At 45.9% G+C, this 22107-nt stretch overlaps 1 protein-coding gene across 1 annotated transcript; it reads right to left on the bottom strand.

Moving 5' to 3' along the window:
- Window positions 1–3738: 3738 nt before the first annotated feature.
- Window positions 3739–12321, bottom strand: LOC124232277 (nmrA-like family domain-containing protein 1; the record flags this gene model as incomplete). The annotated part of the gene is given in 4 exon segments (XM_046649239.1): window positions 3739–4923; window positions 9001–9191; window positions 12080–12270; window positions 12272–12321. Coding segments are annotated over 4 exon segments (612 nt in total), but the record flags the coding sequence as incomplete, so codon positions are not given.
- Window positions 12322–22107: the final 9786 nt, after the last annotated feature.

A 22107-nucleotide genomic window follows, 5' to 3' on the forward strand; every position in this document is an offset into this window, starting at 1 on the left:
AAATCACAAGTTTTGGCTGTTAAACCCTGGGGCCAGAAAACTACCTTTTTTAGGAACAGCTGAGGCAAGCTATGTTTGGTTGTCACTGTGTTTCTGTTAACATTTACTTTCAATGCCCGTAGGTGGGTCACATACTCCCTCATCGCCACAGTCCCCACCATGCCCTATTGGGTCACATCCGGCCTGCTTCATTCATGTACCTGCCTGGCTCTGGAAACCTTTGGACTGGACACCCCCAAGACCTCCTGGGGGCTCCCTGGGTTTCCATGCAGGGCTTCCACACTCCGCCCCACCACCCCTATCTTGGACGTATCCCTCCTAGTCAGCCACTCAGGCCTCATGGCTTCTGCCTGTACCCCGAGGCACACCACGGCTCCGCTTTCTCTTTCTGTACCCAACAGGGCTTTGGGGATAAGCCCCCTCATGACTTCCCCACGCACTGCCTTGTCCTCACCCCTGAATTAGTTTCATTATTCTCTTGTGTGTGCATCTGGGAGAAAGGGTTAGCAAGAAACATTTAATTGAAAGCTGCGGTTTCCCAGCATAGCAGCCGATGTGGTTTCACCAGCTTTGGGCAGGTTGATCTTTAGACAGTGTTGCAGGTTAGAATTTCCACAGTGTTTCTAAGAGAAAACGTGTCCCAAATTCCAAACAACTGAATTCTGAATGAATTGGATGACCAGTCCTTTCATAACTTGAGAACTGCACTGATCCCACTTCTGACCTGGTGGAAAGCTCATGGACTTTAGAGACACCGGGACTCGAATTTAAACCCTGGCGCTGTGTGACTTCAGACAAATTACAGAAACTCTTTGAATATGTTCCTTTATCTGTAAAATGAGGAGATAATCTTACTAGAGTGTGGGTACAAGGATTGAGCGAAAGTACGGATATACAGCTCCTAGCACAGTGGCTGGTACATAGTAAAGACTCATAAATAACAGTTAGTATATTGACCGTAATATAAGGAAGAATTAGAACAATCGATGATAGGTATTACACTTCTAAAATAACTTGTTTCACATAAAATTTCAATATAAAAGTTACATATTTTTATTTGGGGGGAAGGGGGAATTTAAAAGCAGAAAATAGAGATTAATCAAATTCTCTAAATTCAATGAAAACTACTATTAACATTTTGGTGTTTTTCCTCCCAATATGTTACTATATACATATATACCTTACAGTTGGGATTAACCTAAATACAATGTTATTTTATAGCCAACATTTTCCCTCAAAACGCAATAAGCTCTTTTCAGTAAAAATTCTTTACAAACGCTGGTTTTAAAGAACTTAAAATTTAAGGGAATTTTAAAACTATTCAATGATTTAACTATCCATTCCTTTAATGCGGGACATTTAGCTTATTTCCATTTTTTACTCTCATAAACAACACTTCCATATGAAATCCTGGAATTTTTGTTCTAATTTATATTTGTTTATTTACTTGCAATAGCTTCCTAGAAGGAGTATGGCCAAGTCAAACGGTGTGCACATTCTTAATCCTCTCGCCACAGTCAGCTGAGCGGCTCTTCAGAAATGCTGTAACAACTCACGCTCTGGGGCGTTTTTAAACTCCTGCTCTGAGTGCCCGCCCTTCACTTCCGCCCGGGAACAGCCGCTCTGCAGAGGGCACGGTGCTTGTTTCGGGGCTGCCCAGCAGGCACTGCCTTTTCCTCACAGGGCCCCCACTTCCTTTGGGGAATTGTCTCTGCCCCTAGTGCAGTCGTGGTGGGACTTCAGAGCTGGAAGGGTCCCCTGGTGGGAGAGGATGCTGTGGAGCGGTCAGCTGCGGCAGCGCGCACCCCGGCTCGGCCCCTTGCTCCGGGCTGGAGAGCAGCGCTCTGCGCCCCTGGGGCGCCCGGGGCTCTCCTTACGGGGGGTCGGGCCGGCGCTGGAGCCTTTGGATAAAACCTTGGCTATTCCCTTCCTTTCCTTCATCCCAAATTGGGGACAGAGAAGGATCTTAATCCCACAGGGCAAGGACCAGGGAAGGTGCCCAGCACCTGTCTGTTGAAAAGACCTTGGAGGGTGACAAACAGAGCCTGAAAGAGACAGACGGAAGGGCTGTAATACACACCATCTATCTGTCCTGGAGCCTCCTTCCCAAAGAAAGCCGCTGGAGAAACCCACTTGGGACAAGGTTTGGAGCAACACTTTCTGATGCCAGACTCATCCTGCCATCTAGTGGCGGCTAAGGGAGCTGGGCCGAGAGGAGCCCCTGACAAAGGGCCTTCAAGGCACGATGAACCCACAGTCCCACTAGTCAGGGGCAGGTCAGAGGGGGACTGGGAACAGCCCGTGGGCAACTCAGACCTCGGGGTGCTGTATGAAGGAGCCAGGGCAGGAATTACTCTCAGTAATAACTACGGCTACTGTTTATTGAGCACCTACTATCAGCCAAAGATCGTCCAAAGTGCTTCTCACACTTTCAATCCTTTAGTCCGCCCAGCAGCCCCTTATGAGGATGGGGAATCTGAAGCCCAGAGGAGTCGAGAGACTTGGCCAAATTCACACAACTAGTCATTGGCAGAGGCAGGACTCACATCCGGCATTATCAGACTTCATACCTTGGGTTTCTAAGAACATTTCTAGAATCACAGAGAGATGTCTCCTTCTGCATCATTTCTGTTCCATCACCCCCAACCCATCCCCAAGATGGCAGAGGGTGGCTTCTTCACTGCAGGGTGTGCAGCCCCATTTCAACCTTCTGGGCTTCTCTCACCTCTGAGCAACTCCCGAGGGAAGATTTCTCTCCCTCAGCTGGGAGACGGTTGGCGGGAGAGGAGAAGCTGGGGGTGGCGTCCCTTGCCCACTGTCAACAAGTAACTAAGTGTTTGAGACTTACTTTCACAGTCGTTCGTGTCGTTGGTTGTGTGAGATGGGGATGCAAACCAGGCCCCTAAAAGGCACAGTCTCATTTCAGATCGGCCACTGTAGAGTTTGCTTCTAAATCCAGAAGGGGTTCCTCATGCTGTCCAGGAACAATGGCGGGGCTGGCACAGAGCTACCCCAGCCTTACCCAAAGGCTGAAAGAACCAACCTGGCACCCCAGTGAACACACAAGGGGTCAGGGGACCTGCTGGCCTGCAGACACTCTCCAGTTCATGGATGCTGAGGTTTATTTAGGAAAAGGCAGCCATTCTTCCTGCCTGGTCTGCTTGGATGAGTAATAAACCACTTATTTTCAGTTTAGAGTTTTGGTTTTCTTTTCCCTTTTTACAAATTATCCAGACTTGTCTCTCACAGTTGAGAACTGGAGCTGCATCGAGTTGACTGCTCAGCGGATGAGGAGAGAGCACTGTGAAGAGGAGAGTGGTCCTCAAATGCGCTGTGGCTGTGATTTCTCCAAGAATCAGCATTTGTCTGCAATAACTTCAACCTCATTCATTCAACAAAGACTTACCTGGATGTCTTAAGAGACCAAAAAGGCTATGTTTGGAATTGCCAAGGTTCCTCCTATGAGGAAGATCCTAGGCCACTTTGTCCCCTCACACTGGCACCACCATCCCCTCCTTGCTCTTCTGCTCCCAGCGCTATACACTGCCTGCCTCAGAGCAGTGGGGCTCACCTCCTGTCTGAGAGGTGGACAACCTCTCACCCTTCAGGTATCAGTGGCTGGTTCTTACCACTCTCCAACCTATGCACCTGTTTATTCCCCTTTTCCTATAATGATGTGATCAATTAACTCCACTCACTCATTTAGTCAATCAACATTTATTAATCACCTATCAGGGACCAGGCACCAGGATACAGAGTAGTGCAAGTCTCTCACAGCTAAGAGGAGCACAGTAAGTCAGACAATTACAACACGGTGTGGAAACTGCTGAGCCAGAGACACACGAAGAAAGGGACGATGGGGCCCTCCAGTCCCCTCCTCTTTCCACTTCTCCACCTTTAGCCAACCCTTGCCTCAGCACCTGGCCTTCAGCCACTGCAGAGCCTCTGGGTTTCACTTGTAGCTACATGGTTACATGGCCCTCTTGCCCTGACATGACACAGACCCAACCACAATCTGTAATGAGCCATGGCAGCCTTTGGAGAGTGGACCACTCCAGCAAGAAAACAGGAGGGGAGAGAAGTCCACAAATGCATCATTGGTGCTGGTGCTAAAGACCAAGTTTGTGGAGTGGATAAATGAAGGCTTGATGAATAACTGAGTGATGAGTCAACTGATGATGGAATGAACGAAGCAGAGAACAAACTTCCAACCTTGAAGCCAAACTGACTTTAGAGTTTCCAATACTTGTGCTGGTTCATTGAACACCACAAAGTCCTCTCCAAAGATTTTTGTTGTAAGGAATTGAAATTACAGAATAGTTCCCTGAGAATGTGGCAATGCACCCGAGGACACTGGAGCTGCCTAGTGGAGTTTCCGAGCCAGGGCTCAAGGTCACTTTCGCAGCTGAGTGGCCCCCTATCCATGTGAGGGAGGAAGCTCCAAGTTCCTCGGGCCAGAGCTTTCTGAGGTTGGCTTCTGGGGAGAGAGAGCTATGAAAGGTGATAGGTTTGGGGCTTCTCACTTAAACAGGTGCCCCACCCTCATCTCTAGCTGGAAAGTGACATGTGTGTCATGTCACCACCACAGTGCTTGCTACTGAAGAGACAATTGCCGGGAAGGCTCTGGTGTCGCAAACTATTACATTTGAACATATCTGTTCTGTGAACATAGAGGTTGTGCTGAAAAGAGGACAAGGATCAGGGGGGAAGGAGGTTATGTGGTCAGGGGCCTGTTCGAACAGCTTAAATGCCCTTGAAGGCCGCCTTCTTCTCTGAGATAAACTGGCTGAAGCTTTTGACCTTGGGGTTTAGTCGGCGGGTGAGCTTGACATCATGGTCTGGCCTCGTTTGATAGAAACGACACATGTTGGCAATTTCCTCTGCTGCAGGAATTCCCAGCTTCTCATACGCTTCCTGAGTCATCTTTTAAGAACAAGTGAAAACACAGGAAATGTTAGAGCCCTCATTCAAAAAAATGTGAAAAGAAATTATTCACCTTAATGATGACACAGGTCCACAATTCTTTAGCCTAACTCCAAAACCTAAGGAACTCTGATTTTTCCATAAGCAATTTGGCAGCAAACTGATGTGTCAGAACTAGCTTAATGGAAAAAAGTCTGGTCTGAACTCATGTGAAGCTAGTTGTGGTCTTTAATTATCCCAGCTAGTGGAAATAGGCATCCATTTTCCACAGAGAGATTGATGTGTTTGATTACAGGTTCCTGCCCCAGCCCCTGTTGGGACGTTACCCACCACATGTAGCCAGAACCAATCCAAAGCTGAACGATTCTGGAAGCTGGGTGGTTTCTGGCCCCAAGCCTCATGGATAAGGTACTATGGACCTGTGCCCCCTTCATCTGACCAGCTTTTACATACGTTTCCTCATGGGACTCCCTCAGCAGCCCTCTGAGACATTCTTCCCATCCAGCCTCCACGAGCTATCAAGGTTCCCCCATTCTGACAGGTCTCTCTATCCTTCCCTCCTGGCCAACGTCCCTTCCATCATCACTTCCCTCCTTGATTAGAAATGGGCATCTTGACTTCAACCATCGCAGTCTCAGCCAGGACCAGATCCAAACAAACACTACCCGTCACACACCTACTGACCTACCTTCTGGCACCTTCCACAAAAGCCACCCCTTGAGTCCCTCTGACAAAAACTAGATCAATAGTTCCACCGCCTCCATGAGCAAAGACAATTTCTAGCTATCGGATCCAGTATAATCTGTCTTTAGCCCCCAGAGATAAACTCTAACCTCCCTTTTCCACTTGGCCTTAGAAAAATGTGACAGACACAAACAACTTATATAAAACAATGGTTATCATACGCCATTTATAATAATAAAAAGTCAAGAACAACCTACATGTCCAAAAACTGGAATGGTAACAAAAATTGTGGTACATCTACTCTAAGAATACTATGTCATATTAAAATTAATGTTCGTGAAGAAATTTAACAAAATAGAAAGTGCTCACGATAAATGTAAAGTGAAAAAGCCAGATACAAAAAGCTACATAGAGTGTTATTTTAATTTTACTTAAAAAAATGTGTACTGGAAAAAGACAAGAAGAAACTGCCAAATCTTAACAGTTGCTGTCTCTGATGGATTGAACTACGTGATTTTTATGTTCTTTTTTTATACTTGTCTGAGTTTTCTACAATGAGCATTTGTGATTTTTGAAATTAGAAAACAATTTTAAATTCAAGTGCGGCTGGAAATCCAAGACCTACGAGAGGATGGAGGGTGACTTCTAAAATGTCTGTCTCCTTGAATCTCTCTCCCATCCTGTCCTCTGATAACTGGTATCCCTCAGGAAACACAGGGATTCTATTCTGCAGAATTTTGAAGGAAAGAGATTGGTTCTGTTGGGTCTCACTCTTTGAGAGAACCGTGTTCCTTTTGGGGCTGGACAGACAGTTTCAGCCAGACCGGGGTTCCTGCTGGGAGTTCGTTCTGGGGCGCGTGCCGTCACTGAATTAACAAACAGCCTCCTTCTCACCAGATGGGGGAGGCAGACCGTCAAGGCTGGAGCGCCACCTTGTGGCCTCTTGCTTCCTTCCCCAGAGTAGCATTTGCTTCAGAGTTTTTCCCCTCTAGACGAGGGGCAGCGTCCTTTCAACTCAGACTAGCTACCAAGAACAGCACTAACCATTCTGTAGAACTCCCAGCGTCTAATGCCCTAGAACGTTTGACGCCAAAGAAGTTGCTGCTGCATTGTGAAACAATTAAGGATAGTCAGGGACCAGGTATGTGATTGAGAGATGCTGGGAAGGTCCTGAGCCATGTGAAACAATGTCCACCCGGTCCTCTGAGATGAACTCACACACACCACATGCCCCCACTCCCTCACCCTTCTCCCCTTCTTTCTTACAGAGTTCAAACCCCACAAGACAAAACGAATGTAAGACCCAAATGCAAGTGCCCTGGGAGAGGAGTCAATCTCTGAGAAGTAAATTTGCAGCCAGGTGCCAGTGACTTTGCCGAGCTTCTCCTAAGTCCATCTTCTGAGTGGGGGGCTGCCTTCTTGGGTTTAGGAGTAACCTCTTTTCTCCATGAAATTTTGTGTGGTTTTCAGTGAGACCCTCAGGTGTGGTTTTGTGGTGGGATTGACCCCTATAATAGTTTTCAAAAAAAAGACCTCTTAGCCTCCGCACAGCTCCACGGCCTGAGGCTGATTGGGGAATCCAGAAGCCCCTCACGACTCACTGGACCAACACTTACAGACGAAAAGAAAAACCACCTTCTATCCCTGACTCTTGGAAACACTTTAGAACAGGGGTTGATAAACTTTTTCTTAAAAAGCTAGATACAAATATTTTAGGCTTTGCAGGCCATAGAGTGGTCTCTGTCACAACTACTCAATTCCATCATTGTACCGTGAAAACAGCCACAGACAAGACATAAACAGTGGCGTGGCTGAGTTCCAATAAATCTTGATTTATAAAAGCAGGCTTGAACCCTGTAGGAAGAAGGCACCTCTCCTCTGGAGAGATGTTAGGACTAGGTGGGACCTTGGAAATCATCCAAAGAACACCCTCATTTCACAGATGGGACCACGGCAGACAGGAAAGGCAGAGCTGTATTACTTACTGCCTGCCAGTTGGAGAGAAGGGACAGGTCCTCCTTTCAGCCCTGATGCTGTCTCTGTGAGGCCACACAAACCTTCCTTCTCAGAAACCCTGTCCTCTTTCTCCTTCCTCTTATCAACACTTGCTTGGAGAGATGGCTGCTAGTGCTCAATCTCATCAGCTCCTTGCGCTTCTCTCTAAAAGGTCTGTCCTAGCCACACTCTAGTCCAGGCCATTCCAGCCTGTTCAGTAATCGAGGGCTTACTGTGTCCTAAACCCAGTGCCAGGCACCTCCCATATATATCTCATTTCATCCTCACGACAGCCCTATGAGGGGTATAATAATCTTTTTTAACATGAATAAACTGAGGCTGGAGAGCTTAAGTCACCTGCCAAGATTCCACAGATAGATAAGAGCAGGACCAGGGTTTGCTTGCTTCCCCAGACTGCCTCTGGTTCATTCATGTTGATTCCAGAATTCAGCTAGGCCAGCCCCCTCACTCTCTCTACCTATACACAGTCCTGCCCACCCTCAAGAAACACCTCAAGGCTGCTTCTTTCATGAAGCCTTCTCCTACCCTTCTCTGGTCACCTATAGCAGTGTAGACAACACAATTAAGCACCTACAGTGTGCTGGGTTGTACTGATCTCTGTGTGCATTAACACTTTCTCCTCAACTCTGTTGTACACTCCGCAAAGATAGCGCTAGGTATGTAATAGATTCCTGATATATATCACATGCCAAAAACTATGCTAAGACCTCTAACTGTATTCTAATTTTCACAAGAACAGCCCATGGTAGATGCTATCGTCCCACTTTACAAGTGAGGAGGCTGAAGTTCAGAGTGGGTGAGCGCCTTGCCCACCCCCAGGGAGCTCTGGCTGACTGGAGTGAGCAGCAATGAGTGCTCATGAGAGGAGAGTTGGGATGGTGTATATGAAAACATTGTACCTCGGTCTTCAGATTCTAAAGTTCTTTTTTAAAGTTTTTTCCTCCCCAAAGTCCCAGTACATAGTTGTAAGTCCTTCTGGTTCTTCTATGTGGGATGCTGTCACAGAATGGCTTGATGAGTGATGTGTAAGTCCATGCCCAGGATCCAATCTGGCAAACTCTGGGCCACCAAAGGAGCACACAAACTTTACCACTATGCCACTGGGCTGGCGCCTGATTCTAACTTCTTTCCACCCAAAAGTAAATTTACCTTAACAAGCTGATTAACATGAAGCCAAAGAAATAAAACCATAAGGGTGCGATTCAGATGCACTCACAGATGCAGATAGATTTGTAGAATTGGAATCTTCTTCAATGTCTTCTGAGCCTAAGCTCAACCCTGCCTCAATATGTCTAAAGTCTGCCAGAATTTGTACATTAGTGGGATGTGACTCTAAGTGGCCTCTTGTGATCACACTTATGTCTCCTAAGAACTCACCTTTGCATCTCGGATATCTTTCCCCAAAACCTTGGACAAAACATCAGCATACTGCTGTATGGTTAGTGCTTCTGCACTGAGACCCACGGCCTTGCCAACAAACTCCTCTGGAGAATTAAAAATGCTACAGATGACTGCTCCAACATCAGCAACAGAGATCCCATCCATCGGGACGTCCCCCATGGGTATTGCTAGTTAAAAAAAAAAAGATAAAAATTATTAATTACATCACATACCAGTAGGTCCCACCAATCCTGAACTAATCAACTACTTAAATGAAAGGGATGGGAACACAATGTACCACTGAGTGGCCACAGTCTTTGCACAGTTGTAAAATTTTGTTTGAGAAAACACCATAATGCCCATGTTTTGATTTAAAAACAAAACAGAAAGAAAGAGCAGCTATTTACTAAGCATCTCTCTGTGCCAAGTATGATTAATCGTCTCTCCAACCCAGACATCTCTGCTGAATTCCAGACTCATATGTCTAGTTGCCTACTCAACATTCTTGCTTGACCATTCAATAGACATTTTAAACTCAATGCACCCCAAAATGAATTCCTATACCCCACCCTCAACCTGTTCCCCCAACATATTTTCCCATCTTAGTTACGGCAACTCTGTCACTCCAGTTTCCCAAGTCAACAATCTTGGAGGCACCATGATACCTCTCTCACCCTCCGTATTCTATCTTCCCTGAAGCACTATTCACACTGTGTCCAGAATCTGACCATTTCTCAACAACTGCACTGCTACCACCCTAGTCCGAGCCACCATCATCTTTGACTTGTATTATTGCAAGATTGGTCTCCTTGTTTCCACTCTTGCCCTTCTATAGTCTGTTTTCAACACAGAAGTCAGAGTGATTCTGTAAAAACTAAAGGCAGCTCATGTCACATCTGCCCATATTCCCCAACGGTTCTCTGTGTCTCTGACAGAAAAAGCCAGTGGCTCAGAGGACCAGGCCCTCTGTTAGCTCTGCCCTCACCTGTTACTTCTCCTCCCACCCAACTTGCTCTCTTCCTGACACATTGGCTGTTCTCTCTGCCCAAAACTCTCTTCCCCTCATTACCCACAAAGCCCACTACCGACCTCCATCAGAAGGTGCTCGGATGTCACCTTCTCCAAGAGGCCCCCGATTGCCTTGTTGTAGTTTCACACCCCACCTCCTCACTGCTGGCACTCCTTGTTTCCCTCACTTTGCCCTGTTTTCTATAGCGCTCATCACCTTCTAACATACAAGGTTTTTCCTTATCTCTTTGTCTATTATCTATCTCCTCCACCAGAATATGAGCTTCTTGAGGGCAGAGCTTTGTCTGTTTTGAGCTGTTTATTACTGATTCCCCAGTAAGTGACTGGCACATAACAGTCCCTCAAATATTGACTGAATCAATGAATAGACCAACAAACACATTGTCTGGTTTAATCCTCAAAACAGCCTTGAGACATAGGAATATCAGGTGCTTTCCGAGGTTACTCAGCCAGCAAGCAGCAGAAATGGGTCCAAGCCCTCATCCATCACTCCCGAGCCTGTGAGCCTCCTACAGTGTGACATGGCCTCTCATAGATGCCCAGAATGCCCGAATCCTGGGGCTTGAATGCAGTGTGGACATGATCTAGCCCCAGCATTAAGTTTGTACATGAAGAAACTAAGTCTTCTGACTCACCCAGTGCCTCACAGCTAGAAAGCAACAGGCCAGGACAAGAATCAAGGGCTCTGAATTGCCATCCAGTATTAGAGTGACTTCAGGCTTAGCAGCCAGGGACTAAATATCATTCTGTCTTTTGTAGCAAAATTAGTTTCCTGCCTGAATTTCTTGTTAGGCAAAATGTCTGCTCATTCCTCACATTACATTATACTTGTATTTTATGTGTGTAAAGCAGTTGAACATTTGGAAGAACCCAGAGTCAAGTGTGTTCTGACTTTGAGGTTTGTTTTTATTTGAGGGTTGAGCTTCTTGGACTGAGTTTAAAGGAGCTATGGGACAGTGGTAAAGAATGTGGCTCTGGGGACAGACGGTCTGGGTTCAAGTCGCGGGTCTGCCTTTTTACTGATCTTGGGAAAGTTTATCTGTCCCTCACTTTCCTCATCTGTAAACTGGAGGCAATTAACACAGTGCTGGGCACCCAGTAAGAGCTCTGTAAATGTGAGCTATTCCTGTAGTGGAAGATGAGGCTCAGGGATACCTAAAGCCGAGTTTCACAGACTATGGGGCCCCAACTGGGACTGGGTCCCAGCAGAACGTTAAGGCACCACCTCTTCATCCAAGGCCAATCTAGTCCTCAGATTACTATGTCCTAGCTCAAGGCCTGGGAAATGTCAGGTGAGCCAGCTTCTGAAACCTGGCAGAAGCACAGGAAGAAAGAGGGTTCAAGAGATGGATCCCATTCACACATGTATCTGGTCATTTGTTGAACCATTACCCAAGGCATCCGTGAGGGATGGCACGTGCTCTGGGCTCTAGCTCAGATCCACTTTGACTGCCACTACTTATCCCCTGGATGAGTCTTAATTATGTGCCAAGGAAGAAGGACTGAATTGCTGCCAATGATACTCCCATAATGCCTCCACTGCACAGAGTCGCCTCAGACTCTGGGCAAAGAAAATGTCCCCAAAGGGTAGGGGAGTGCCGGCCGCTGGACTGGCAGCATGGGAATTACCGGGAGTCTTTGTTAAAACTAACGTCTTCTAACCAGAACAATGGAAGGCAAGCAGGCTGGGAACCTGTCCCTGGGAGTCAGGGACCCTCTAGGGATTCCGACCATGGGACCCACATCAAGAGCAGAATGTTTTCCCTGTTGCCTCAAAGGTCAGATAGGTCAGCTAGAACTGAAAGTCATCTTGTCCAACTTTCTGATCAGACATAAGGAAACTGAGGCTTGAGGTCACATAGCTAACTACTGTACTGATATAAAGAGCTGTCAGTACATTAAGACTGGAAATGTAACCCTTTCTGTTTCCAGGCCCAAACCCCGTGATATGATAGTGTCCACCGAAGAGAGCAGGGAGGGAAAGGGGGAGGAGGGGAAGGCAGGACAGCAGGTGTCTGGTTAACTCTCATGGCAAACTTCCATTTACCCAAGGTGTAGTAATCTCCGTCAGAGGCTTTCACGGGCTTCCACGTGGTGAGGAAGCTTTCAAAGTAAGCTGCCACGCGGACGCTGGTCATGGGAACACCAATGGACCAGAAATACTCCTCCACCTCTCCCTTTGCATCAAAGTGCGGCACCTCCAGCTTGCCACCGCTCAGGCGCTTCACGTTCTCCAGGGACCACGTGCTTCACACCCAGGCGCTTGGCAGCATCTGCCACCAGCTTTCCCTAAGGGACGAAGGCAAATTCTTTATATGGACGGCTGGATTTGCATATAGACTAGAGGGCAGGTGCTTGGGGCCTCTCCACACCCTCCTTCTCTTATTGTCCTCCTTGGAGAGGGAGCTCTTGCAGCATCAAAATATATTCAAGTTATCCTAGGAGAGCCCACAAGTGTGAGTGAGCAGAGGCTCCACTACGTCAAAATGCTGAACCGCATCAGCAGCTGAGAGGCAGCCTGGTGGGAACAGTCAGGGACATTTGCTCCTTCCTCCAGGCTATCAGTATCCTTGTGATCAACTGCCACGTTTATATATATATGAGGCTCAGGGATACCTGAGAAAGAAGTATATAGTAATGTTTTCTGATAATGGACCATATCTGGACACCATTGGGATATTGAGGGCATAATGGAGAGATATATACATACCCTCCATATACATATATGTGTAATATATTATATATACACACAAACTCACATATATATACATATATTCTTTTTGTGTTTTTAGTTCTAAATTTCGAACAGCACCTTCATCTCTCTCTCTCTCTCTTTCCTTTCTTCTTTCTTTTCACTGTTTCCTTCTTTCTTTTCCTTACAAATCTCATGTACCAGGCAGAGAAGACCTAAATTAATCTGGTTTAGTAGATACAGAAAGTGACGCCGAGAAATGACTTGGACCCGTAGGTTTCAGAGTGAGTGAATATCAGAATTAGAACCAGAGTTCCTAAAATAAGCCCTTCCAGTCTCTCACTAAAAAACCAGCTGTAAGCGATATAATTAATTTAACAGACATTCCTGAAACAGTTCAATCCTGCTCCTAATTTTGTGAATGGTGCCATTTCTGCTAGAGGCTGATCCCATCCATTACATTTGGTAAATTTAATCTGCATGTTTTGCCTAATTTATACATATACTTGATTTTCAAATAGTAGCGTCCTGGAGGAAAGAAGTCAATCTTATAATGACAAAGAAGGTCCCTGGGCCCCGTGCAATAACTGCTCTCCAGAGATCACTTTCATCTCTTTTACCTGCTGCTTTATTTCTAAAGAACATGTTTCCACTGATAATTCTTGATTGTTTCCGTTGAAGATAGCATCTACCGCATTCCTACTATGAACGATGAGCCCTCATCTTTAGCACTCTCTCTCAATTTCTCCTTCTCTCTCTCTGACTCTCACACACACAGAGCCCACCACCGCCATCACCATCACACGTCTACACCGTTCTCTTTTTTCCATCTTCCCAACATCATACCTTTGGGCTAGATCAACAATGAGCGCTTACACACAGCTGAAGCTGAGCCACGTGACATTCTATGGTTACTTTTACTTTTTCTACAAACTGTCCTTTTCCCTGGAGTTAATCATTGTGGGTTTATTTGCTTGTCTGTTTAGTTCTTTTCTATGTACCCATTACTAATTCATCCCAAAATTCTCTGTCAGAATGTACATACACTCACTACATTTTTCTTCTTCCCGTTTCTCTCTCACAATAACCTTGATTGGTGGGGTGTGCTTGCTGCCCCCTCTCATATGTCATCTATAAACAAATGGTCAGAATCAGAGAATCTAATCACTGGCTCCATTACACGATCACCTCAAATATCCAGGGTCTTGAGATTGGGACAAGTGCCACATAACACTGACTTCACAATCAAAGACACCTCTAACAAGTGCAAGTCCATACACTTCATAAATCCTCGACAGATGCTGTGGAGTGAGGCTTATATTTTCGCCCAGACTGAAGCCGAGCCCCTTCCAGGAAGGACAGAGTAGCCAGGCAGGGTGAGAGGAAGGGCTCAAAGGTGGTTCTCACCTGACATACTTCCTTTTCTTTGCTGAAATGCTCCCAGAAGTTGGTCACCAGGAAGGCCCCATAGGTACCCTTCAAGGCCGCTTCCACGGATGCTTCATCATCTAGGTCCCTTTTGAGCACTCGATGCCCAGGTCCCAGAGCGCCTGCGCCTTTGGTTTAGTCACATCTCAGGTCAGTGCTCTCACGGCAAACTTTTTGCTCTCCAAAATGGCCCTGGCCACAGAGCCACCCTGAGCTCCTACAGGATTGGAGAAGAACAAATACAGGAAGGATCAGAACAATGTTCACTGAAAGAAGTTGGTCGGGAAATCCCGTTATTCAGAGGAGAGCTGCTGGAGTAACCACTTCAGGAGGTATCCCCACGGCTTGCAACAGTGGCTTTCAAACTAGGTTTCTCACAGCCTCTTCAGAGGTACCTTTGCAGAATCCATGTGGAGAGAAAGAATGGGAGAGACTGAAGGCAACAAGGGAGCCAAGTGAGCACGGCACCAGACGTTCTACCCTGGATTCATAGGGGCATTCTAATCTTATTTGGTTATAGATATTATTTCGAGGTTCTTCGTACAGTTTTATTTTCAAAAGAGGTTCATATGCTATATTTTTTTAAAACGTTGAAAACTCACAGAAGATTCCTTTCATAGCATAGAAAGCCATTTATAATATGATCATTGCTTGACCAACTTATCCGCTCTATAAATATTTACTGAATACCCTGTGATATGTGCCTGGTACTGTGCTGGGTTACTGACATTTGAGATCCTCCATCAAATTGGTTGGATACCTGTCCTGAATATTTTGTGTGTGTGCCTTCAGAACTACCTCACCTTATCCATCCTTCTTAGTCAACCCTCGGAGGCTGACCTGTATGGACTCCATCAATGGGCCTTCTTGCCCTAAGGTTGGGTTTGGCCAAAGGGAGGCATCAGCAGGAGACCCGAGGCAGGAGGACAGGCCACCCTCTGCACGTTGCTACTCTCCCCAGATTCCGCTCATCTGTCTTGCCCTTTGCTCCTTCCTCCTGTTGCTTACTTATTCTTTATTGCTCTCTTCTCCGTCCATCTTTATGAAATCTCCTCAACTTCTCTGAAAGAGTGTGGCACTTCTCTCTTGTGGCACCCAACTGAGACACCACTGATAACTCTATCTTTCTGCCGTTCAATGAGCTCTGACTTTGCACACAAAGCTCTGCTAGTAAATATGAACAGATGGCCTAAGTTCACCAGTGGTTTGAGGAAAGCCTCCAGAATGAAAGGCAAAACCAGAATAAACAAAGTGATAAAAGGAAACAGAAAAAATGCAGGGATCACGAGAAAAATTTAAAAGAATCGATGTGGTCAGATAGGAAAAGATTTTACATTCAGAACACTACATCTGCATCCTATACCAATAAAAAGGGAGCAGCCATGAGAGAAGGAGCATTCAGAGACAAGAAGAAGTTCTCAAAATTTAAATTATTGTCTCAGAAATAAATTCCCAATAGAAAAAGTTGGAGAAATCTCCTACCATTTGAAGGGTAAAAACAAAGAAGAAGAAAATAAGAGAGAGTAAATGGAGAATCAAGCCTGGGGAATTCCAGGATGAGATAATAGAGAAAATGAGGGTATGGAAATTATCAAAGAAGATAATAATTTCCCACGGTCCAAGGATATGGACTGAGCTTCCATACAGAGGGGCCACTCAGTGTCCAGCACAATGGATAAATAAAGTCCCGTTTATGTACATCATTGTAAAATTTAAACATTGGGGATAAGAAGAGCTTAAAAACTTCTGGGAGCAGAGACGGTCAATTCAAAGGTGGGGAATAAAAATAGCACCCGATTTCTTTCTAACATTGGAAGCAACAGAGTAATGCCATTTGAGGGGAAATTAATTTCTATTTAGAATTTGAAACCTAGCCAAACGAGCAATTAATTCTAACAACTCTACATAAAGACATTTTCAGACACTCAGTGTCTCAAAAATTGGACTTCCATGCACTCTTTCTCTGTAAGCTACTGGAGGATGCGCTCGAGCAAAATGAGAATGTAAAGCAAGCAAGAAGAACCCAGGAAATAGAAACCAAACCCAGGAGAAAGGCGAACAGAATTATTAGAATGATGGTGAAGAGAAGTCTGAGGAGGACTGAAATAGAAAAAGGGAGCACTCCAGGAGGGAAGTCTACATGAGGAGAAAAAACAGAACCAACAGATTCATTGATGTGTTTGCTCATTTTGAGAGAAATTGTCTAGCTTTGTGGGAGACATTAGAGAAAAATGAGTGATAGGTACAAAGAAAACTAAGCAAATACAAAATTAATGGCAGGGAAAACAAGAAATTATGTAAGGAAAGAAAGTGCACACTACGTGACTCTAGCATGAACAATAATTACATGGTAATAATAAGGGCCCGTATTAGTCTATCGTCCATACGGAAAACAAAATTGTTATAAAGTACACGGGGAGGGTAAGGAAAAGGAAATATGTCCTTGGGGCTGGGGATGTAAGAGGCTAAAGACAATGGATAACGTCTGAAATTGAAAAATCAAAAAATAACATATTATCACATTACTCAGAAACATGGAGACAAATACCAGTAGGAACAGAAGAGTAAGATGTGAAAAGGGGTGGGTAGGGGCTGCTGGGTTTCTTTATAAACCTTGTAGGACTACAAGACTTTTAAAACTATTTTATCCACTTCTATAAGAATAAGATTCAATAAAAAATATTTGTTGACTGTAGTAGTTTGCTAGGGCTCCCATGACAGAATACCACAGATTGGTGGCTTAAACAATCAAAATATATTTTCTCATGGTTCTGGAGGCTACAAGTCCAAGATCAAGGTGTTGGTGTGTTTGGTTTCTCCTGAGTCCTCTTTCCTCGCACTGCAGATGGAGAACCATCTCACTGTGTCCTCACGTGCTCCTTCCTCTGTGCACGCGAGCCCCTCCTGTCTCTCTGGGTGTCAAAATTTCCTCTTCTTATAAGAACACCAGTCAGATCAGATTAGGGCCCACTCTCATGGTCTCCCTTTAACTTAACTGCTCTTTGAAGGCCCTGTCTGCAAATACTATCACACGCAGAGGTAACAGGGATTAGGGCTTCAACATATGAACTAGGGGAGGGGCACAATTCAGCCCACGACATTCACCATTGTAATTATTACCTTATAACCCTATTACTAAACAGGGTTCTCCTTGAGGATAGAAGCTGTTTCTCTTTATCCCTGTTTGCCAACCATTTTCTCAGTCTAGTGCCTGGCGTATTGGCAGTTTCTATTTGTTGACTGAATAAATGAAGGAAATGGAAAGAATGACACCTCTGTGCTCTCAATTCTCAGCTTTGGTGGTAAACAGTCCTGGTTGGACCAGTGTGAGATGGAGAAGCAAATGACAAGGACTAGTGAGACAAAATAAGAGGAGCTCGACCAAAACCAGGATGGATGTCCTAACCACTCCCACGTTAGTGTTTCACTAAGACTCAAACCAGGAGAGGAGTTCCTTCATCCTGGCCCTGTTCCTCTAAACTAGCAGGACACACCAATAAACCTATCAGCTCAAAAAAGCAGCCCCCAAAGCACCCATTCTTGTCATACTCAGCTGTCCCACACCCTCCTCACTTATTCTGGATCGTGCCCTCTTGGACTCAGTTCCCTTGCAGGTGGTTCCAAGTGGAGAGTAGCGTTTGAATGGCAGGCCCTGGAGGGACTGCTCCGAGTCTGACATGCAAACACATATACAGGTAAGGGTTAACAGGTGCCCCTGTTAAATTTAACCAGGTATCTTGTATTTTTATCTGCTCTATCTGGCAAACTCTATCTCCAACACCTAAACACACCCAATGCCTCAAGGTTACTGAACAAAGTAGAAGAACTGGGCAATAAAGTAATCAGCTCACCCATTTAGCCATCTAGGAATCAACTTTCTGCAACTCTGACACGTCTAACCTGATTCCTTCAGGAGCGACTCCCAAGGCTCTTAGCCAACTGCCTAACCCAGATACCTAGAAAGCAACTCAAGTTGAATGAGACTAAACGGAGCCCCCAACCTTCCTTGGCCTTCTCCCCTGACAGTCTTCCCCATTTCAGTGGCTCACAACTCTATCCTTCCAGCTGCTCAAGCCAGAACAGTATCAAGTCCTTCTTTACTCCTTTCCGCACCTCTCATAGCTGGTCTGTTTGTGAACCCTGTTGACTCTCTTTAAGACAAACCCAGAATGTGACCACTCCCCACTGATGAGGATTATTTTAGGCTGGTTAATTTTAAAACTGCAGATGAGAAGCAGGCTCCGAGGAGCAGAGTTTGCTTGCCCTTGGAGAGACATTTGCACTTGTGAACGAAATCTCCATGCCTCCCCGTCTGCACCAGGAGGAAGGGGGGATGGCCTTATCTCTGGAAACTCTTAATCAATGCCAAAGGCAAGAACTTAAGTTGGTTACTGTCTGGCAATCTCGTGTAACTGATTTAGGATGGTGGCTTCTGACCTTTATTTAATCAGATTTGATTCTTATCTAAAAGTCATGGGATCACCCAATAGCCAGACCCCACCTGCACTGATACCATTTTAACTTTTTTTCATATTCTTTCCTTTGTCTTGTAAAGAGATGGCTCACATACCTATGACTTAAAATTAGCCTTACACTCCACTCATGTTTGCAGCAGAAGCGGCGGCAGCAGCACCTCCTCCTGCCCGTGGGCCCTGTCCCCACGCAGCAGCTCTGACTGCCCATGGGTCCTGTCCCCATGCTATTCCACACTATTCTCTAAATAAAAGAGCACTACTGCCAGATCTTGAGAGTCCAAGAAATCTTTCTTTTGACTCCTTGGCTCACTGACCCCGCATCACCCACCACCTCACTGCTACCTCCCTGGTCTAAGCCATCATCATCTTGCCTGGCTTATGGAGACAGCTTCCTAAAAGGTCTCCTGGCTTCAGTCCTTGTTCCCTACACTCTTTTCACAAAACAGAAGCTAAAATGAATCCTTTAACACCAAAGTCCAAAGTCTTATCATGTCACTACTCTGCTCAAAATCCTTAATGGCTTCTCATTTCTTTTGGGTAAAACCAACATCCTCACCATCACTCTAATGCCTTATGCAATCATCCCATTACCTTTTTTTTCCTGCTAAAGTCAGTATCATACCTGGCTTTTGAGAACTTATTTCTCACTTCTCCCAGCTTTAGCCCTTGCCTCCTTTCAGACAAAATCCCTGTCCTCATAGGGCTTATGTTCTAGAGTGGTAAGATAGATAGTCATGGAAGAAATCAAGGAGGGAGGACAGCCAAACAGTGCCAGGGTGGAGCAAAGTTGCAATTTGAAGTCTCGAGGTCTGGAAAGTGCTCATGAAGAGAGCGCCATCTGGGCAGAGGCTTGGATGATGACACGGAGAAGCAGTGTGGGTAACTGCAGGAAGATTATTCTAGGTTGAGGCAGCAGTTAATGTTTGAGGAACATGCAGAATAAGTGAGGGAGAGTGGGAGAAGACGAGGCCCAAGAAAGATCTTGCAGGCCATTAGCTGGACTCTGCATTTTACTTGGAGTGAGAAGGGAAGGTGGGCGTTGGAAGGTTTCGAGCAGTGGTATGACATGATCGGACAATGTCACATGGATCATCAGGAGGCTGAAACGAGGATGGGTTGAAGAGCAGTGGCCTGATTTGATCAACAGTTTGCAAAGATGGCTCTGGCTGTTGGAAAACGATTGCAAGGGAGGCAAAGTGGAAGCAGAGATGCCACTTAAAAGGCTCAGGCAGCTGCCCACGGGAGAGAAGTCCCTCAGCACATTCTACTAACCCTAACCCACTCCATCCTTTCAGAATCGCTGGAGAATGGGGGAGCCATGTCAATATCCCCTACATACCCACCGGCTCTCACACTTGCTCCTTTTGCCTGTCAGGGAGTGAGTGGAGAGTGGTGTCCAGAGTACAGCTGCTGTTAAAAGGAAACTACACCACCAAGTCAGCAAATGATCAAGAAAGAGAAAATGTCAGTTGTCCTTGTCCCACTGAGATCATTTCTGACCAATCAAGTCAAGTCACCCCGCCCCTTTACCACAGCAGAAACTCAAGCAAAAGCGTACTTTTCTTCATTTCCTCACAAGGGCTCTTTGCTCAGCCCATGCTTACAGGCTCTGAAGGTAAAAACAGGAAGCAGGAAAGTAAGCCAAGTCAGCATGCACTTTAAAAGGAAGGAGTTTTTTACCTGTGGCTCCAAACACTGTGATTATTTTCTTGCTGGTCATGTTACTGGACAAAGAAAGAGCCAGTGACGTAGCAGGACTTCCCTCAGAGCAGCGAAAGCAGCTGAAATGCAGTTTCTCTTCGACTGTGACAATTATAAACCACATCTGAGTACCACACCCCTTCTTTTGACCCTCCCTCATAAAGTTTTCTTTATTATCACCAGATAGCTTACTCACAATGACACAGCAATTTTCTGAACCATGATCATTCATTCACTCACTCAGGTGTTCAGCGAATCTGTTTTGAATGCCTTTGGTATACTAGGCATTGAACTAGAGGCCCTGGTGGTCCAGATCTTTCAAGGGAGACAAACTGGTAAATAAAAGGACATTAGAGAGGAATGGCGGAGAGGACATTGGAGGAAAAGAGGTCATGGAGGAAAGAAACAAAAGCCAGACTGGAAGTGTTAGGGAAGATTTTTCGGAGGAGATGATACCGGAGCCGGACTTTAGTCCCCATAACTTAGACACTCAGGGAGAGTAGGAATAGAGACCATCCCAGGCAGGCAAAACTACATGGAGCCAAGTTCAAAGACACAGGGCTCATGATGGCTGCAACAATGCTTGTGAGTGGTGGGAAGTAAGACGGAGAATCTGTGGGTCGCTCTCCTCCAAGAGGAGATGTACATGTCTAGGCCCCTTTCTTTGGCTTCACCATTTTCTAAACATGGCTTTCAAGGTCATAAGCCTTGTAGAAATCCATCCAAAGGTAGGACAAGATGATGGAGGAATGTGGCCAGTGGTTGGGCTTCATGCTAGGCCTAGAAATGTCACACATCACTTCCACTTGCACACTAGTGTCTGTATCACAGTTACATGGCTGCAATGAATTGCAAAGAACGATTATTAGTGCCTACAGACATAGGTGCCCTACCCACCACACAAGGGGGGCCGAATAAAAACTGGAATGCCAGGCTTATGGCAAGGAAAGAGTTTTTATTTAAGATGACATCAGCCAGGACACAAGAGTGAGCCCTCAAATTCATCTCGTTTCATTTCGTCTCCCCGAAAGATGGGAGTCCAGTGGTTTTAAAGGTTGGTGAGGAATATGGCTGCTTGTAGTGGGCTGGGGAGTCAGCGGCCTTGCTGGTGGGAGCTTTCTCACTGCCCGAATTCACCTCAGGAGGCCGTCTGAGGCAGGAGGAGGGGATGATAAGGGATCCAGGGGGCTGTCCTTGGCCATGTGTCTCCATGGTGGATAGTGGATTCTGGAGCCAGGGAGGAAGGAGGGAAAGAGTGCTTTGGTTTTAACTCCACATCTGCTGGGTTTAATGGAAGGGAACTGATATCAGGGCTGGCATCACACTTAGAAATGAGGTCAGGCTGTGTGCCCAGGGCACTGAGGAGACAGGTTTGGTGAGCATCTAGCTAGTCTTTGCCACACTCGCCAACTGTTCAGGGAGATAATAAGGCTTAAATGAAAGGGTGACTATGAAACAGTGCAGTTTTCAACAAATGTTGGTTCCTCTCTTCTTTCTTTTCCCCACGGCTAAACTTCTGCTAGAAGCAAGGAGGGAATGCTTCCTTGTAATGACATACAAATAGGAGCAGCTGCTGCCAATGAGCTCCTCAACCCCACAGCCCTCATCAACATTTTCCCCACTGCCAACGCAGGGGACCCTGGACTCTGCTTCTTGCTCCTTCCCCTCATGATCAAGCCCTCCACTCACCCACTGGTGAGGTGGCAGCCTCACCAGGTCCCGACCCTTCAAGAAATCACAAGTTTTGGCTGTTAAACCCTGGGGCCAGAAAACTACCTT

This window comes from Equus quagga, unplaced genomic scaffold, assembly GCF_021613505.1.
Source record: "Equus quagga isolate Etosha38 unplaced genomic scaffold, UCLA_HA_Equagga_1.0 HiC_scaffold_4221_RagTag, whole genome shotgun sequence".
NCBI lineage: Eukaryota > Metazoa > Chordata > Mammalia > Perissodactyla > Equidae > Equus > Equus quagga.